Source organism: Camelus ferus, chromosome 11 (genome assembly GCF_009834535.1).
Source record: "Camelus ferus isolate YT-003-E chromosome 11, BCGSAC_Cfer_1.0, whole genome shotgun sequence".
NCBI classification, from domain to species: Eukaryota; Metazoa; Chordata; class Mammalia; order Artiodactyla; family Camelidae; genus Camelus; species Camelus ferus.
The window spans coordinates 33,466,890-33,470,400 of record NC_045706.1 but is presented as its reverse complement, the minus strand read 5'-3'; the positions used below and the strand labels follow the sequence as shown (position 1 = coordinate 33,470,400).

At 38.6% G+C, this 3,511-nt stretch overlaps 1 protein-coding gene across 1 annotated transcript; it reads left to right on the top strand.

Annotated features, from left to right (window-relative positions):
• Positions 1–298: 298 nt before the first annotated feature.
• Positions 299–1,957, top strand: LOC102513698 (proteasome subunit alpha type-1-like). The gene is given in 2 exon segments (XM_032491351.1): positions 299–1,010; positions 1,012–1,957. Coding segments are annotated over 2 exon segments (792 nt in total). The 5' UTR covers positions 299–668; the 3' UTR covers positions 1,462–1,957.
• The last annotated feature ends 1,554 nt before the right edge of the window (positions 1,958–3,511 follow it).

Here is a 3,511-nt window from a genome sequence, read left to right as displayed (position 1 = left end):
TCATATTCCATTACGTATATATGCTGCATCTTCTTTATCCATTCATCTATTGATGTGCACTTATGATGCTTCCATATCTTGGCAATTATAAATAATTATTAATAGTGCATTGTATGTATCTTTTTGAATTAATTCTTATTTTGTGGTTGTCTTTATTCCTTTGATAACTATGTAAGTTTAAAAAGCTAAAGCTTTAAACATTCTTAGAAACAATGAACAGTACATATATGTAAATTTAAAAAAAATTTGCAGCATATTGTATATATGTATTTACATGCAATACATTGTATATGTGCAGTCAAATTGTAACAATTCTACCTAATAAAACTGAAAAATGAAAAAAAAATTGCGGGGGAAGTAATCAGGTTTATTTACTTTTTTTTTTTTTTTTTTTTTAATGGAGGTACTAGGGTTTGAACCTAAGACCTCATACCTGCAGGACCTCATACTCTTACCACTGTGCTGTACCCTGCCCGCCATCTTGTCTTTTTTCCTCATTGCCTCATATGTTTTCATTGCCTGGAATGGCCTCCCTCTGCAATTCAATGGCAAATTCCATTCATTCATTTGAACCTACATGCCACTTTAAGAAATAATCCAAGCGCTCCTTGACCCGCTCCTTGATCCGCAGGTTCACAGGAGGCCTCAGCCAGGCTCCTGCGGGAACCATGTTTCGCAACCAGTATGACAATGATGTTACTGTTTGGAGCCCTCAGGGCAGGATTCATCAAATCGAATATGCAATGGAAGCTGTCAAACAAGGTTCAACCACAGTTGGTCTGAAGTCAAAAACTCATGCAGTGCTGGTTGCACTGAAGAGAGCACAGTCAGAACTTGTAGTTCATCAGAAAAAAATTCTCCATGTTGATAACCATATTGGTATCTCAATTGCTGGACTTACTGCTGATGCTAGACTTTTATGTAATTTTATGTGCCAGGAGTGTCTGGATTCCAGATTTGTACTTGACAGACCTCTTCCTGTGTCTCGTCTTGTATCTCTAATTGGAAGCAAAAACCCAGATACCGACGCAACGATATGGCTGGAGACCATATGGTGCTGGGCTGCTTATTGCTGGTTATGGTGATATGGGCCCTTACATTTTCCAAACCTGTCCGTCTTTTAACTATTTTGACTGCAGAGCTATGTCTATTGGAGCCTGTTCTCAATCAGCTCGTACTTACTTGGAGAGACATATGTCAGAGTTTATGGAGTGTAATTTGAATGACCTGGTTAAGCATGGTCTGCGTGCCTTACGGGAGACACTTCCTGCAGGACAGGACCTAACTACAAAGAATGTTTCCATTGGAACTGCTGGTAAAGACTTAGAGTTTATGATTTATGATGATGATGATGTGTCTCCGTTCCTGGAAGGTCTTGAAGAAAGACCCCAGAGAAAGGCACAGCCTGCTCAACCTGCTGATGAACCTGCAGAAAAGGCTGATGAACCAATGGAACATTAAATGATAGACCAGTCTGTATGTGGATTATCAAACATGTATGAATGCAGGAACACATACTGAGGACAATAATTTATACTTTGAACCAAAAGATGCAGAATGGTGGAATGGTATGTTTTAGGAATCAGTCCAGAAGTGAGGTTTTTCCAAGCAACTTTACTGAAACCATACAATGGGGTGCATTTTTCTTTAAGAGGGTCTATATAATCATTTTCTAGAAAGTATAGCTATCTGTACTAATGTTTTTATATGGAGAACATAGTGTCTTTGTGGTTTTAAAGATAACTGTGAAATAAAATTGTTCTACCTGCAAAAAAAAAAGGAAAGAAATATTCCTTGGTAGATGCCTTTTATTAAATAAGAAGATATTTATTCAATGGCTGTTATATGCAAGACACTCTTCTAGGTGTCAGGGCTATAGTGGTCCTAGACAGACACACTCATGAGCTTGCATCCTAGTGATTTAATTAGCAGACAATAAAAATAACAACCATGATGAAACATACTATGTGTCAGGACTGTACCTAAATAACTCACCCATACTATTTTAATCCTTACAACTTCATGAAACTTTAAGAAGTTAAATATCCTCGCTAGAGTCACTTCCTGTAAGTGGCTAAGCTTATATTCAACTCAAACCTGACCTCAGAGCTGTTACTCATAAGCTGTGCTAGCTCTGCTCCTGATACTCCTTGTACACTTCTATCATATAGATTTCCTCATATAAACCACAGGACATAAAAAATGATTTGTATGTGTGACTATTTTCTCAGGATGGTATAGAAATAACATCATTCCAGAGGCATAGGAGAGAAATTAATGCCTTACATACAAGTGTCTTAAGGAATTAGGGATTAATTCTTGAAATCACAGATTGAGTAAGGCTTGCTTTAGACCGAAGGCTTAAGGGTAGAGATATCTGTTGCAGAGTGGGTGCTTGATAAATGTTTGTTAAACCCATTATTCAAACCTTTGAAATCAATACATACTCAGTTCGTGGACAGAAAAACCATGTTAGTCTTGCGACTTGGCTTTGTAGCAGGAGCTAGGCACTCAGTCTGCTTTTAATAGAATCCCAGGGGTGTAATAGGCAGTGGTCAATTGCAGACTCTAGAGCCAAACCACCCAGATTCCAATTCCTTTGTTTACTATTTATACAAGAAGTTATTACTTAACATGTGCCAGGCACTTTAATAAGTACTTTACAAGTATCACCCAAATTAAACCCACAACCTCCATGTAGTAGATGTCTTTACTATTCCTTAACAGTGCCATGTCTCAGGTTGTCTCCTTTGTTAAATGTGGGATACTAGTAACAAAATACTTCACAGGGTTATTATTCGGACTGAGTAAGTATAAAATGCTTAGAATAGTATCTGACACATAGAAAGGTTAGCTATTACTATCAGTAGAGGCTGTGACCAGGGCAGGAAATGAGTTTGACATAACTTAACAATTTTTTCATCTTATGCTAATGTTCACTTCAAGGGGACAGATGGAATTCTTTGGGATGGGGACTAAATCTTAAGCATCTCCCAGTCAAGTTGGTTCTATGTTTCTAAGGGAAAGCCCAGTTACTGGTACTGAAATGGAAAATGTAGGAAAAATTACCTCTGAAGTCCGTCCAGTTTTCCACGACTGCTCTGCCATCTCCCAAGTCCACATTAGCATCACCTCTTGCTGGGATGTCTGCAAGAGCCTGCTATCTGGTTCAACGGCATCCTCCTTGGCAGCCTCCATTCCTCCACTCCAGGTTAACCTTTTTAAAACAGAAAGGCAAATTGTACTTGTATTGTGCTCATGCTTAAAACAGCCCATTGGTTTCTCATTGTTCTTAGAATAAGGATCCAAATCAGTAACTTAGCTGACTAAGTCCTGTAGGATATGGCCCTGGCCCATCCCTCTCCACCATCTCCACCCCAGCCACAACAACCTTCATTCATTGTTCAACAATTATTTGTCTGATCACCATGTATTTGCAGAATCATCAAGGCTACATAAGCGACCCAGGGAAACACAGTTCTTGTACTCAGAGAACTTAACTTTCAGGAGG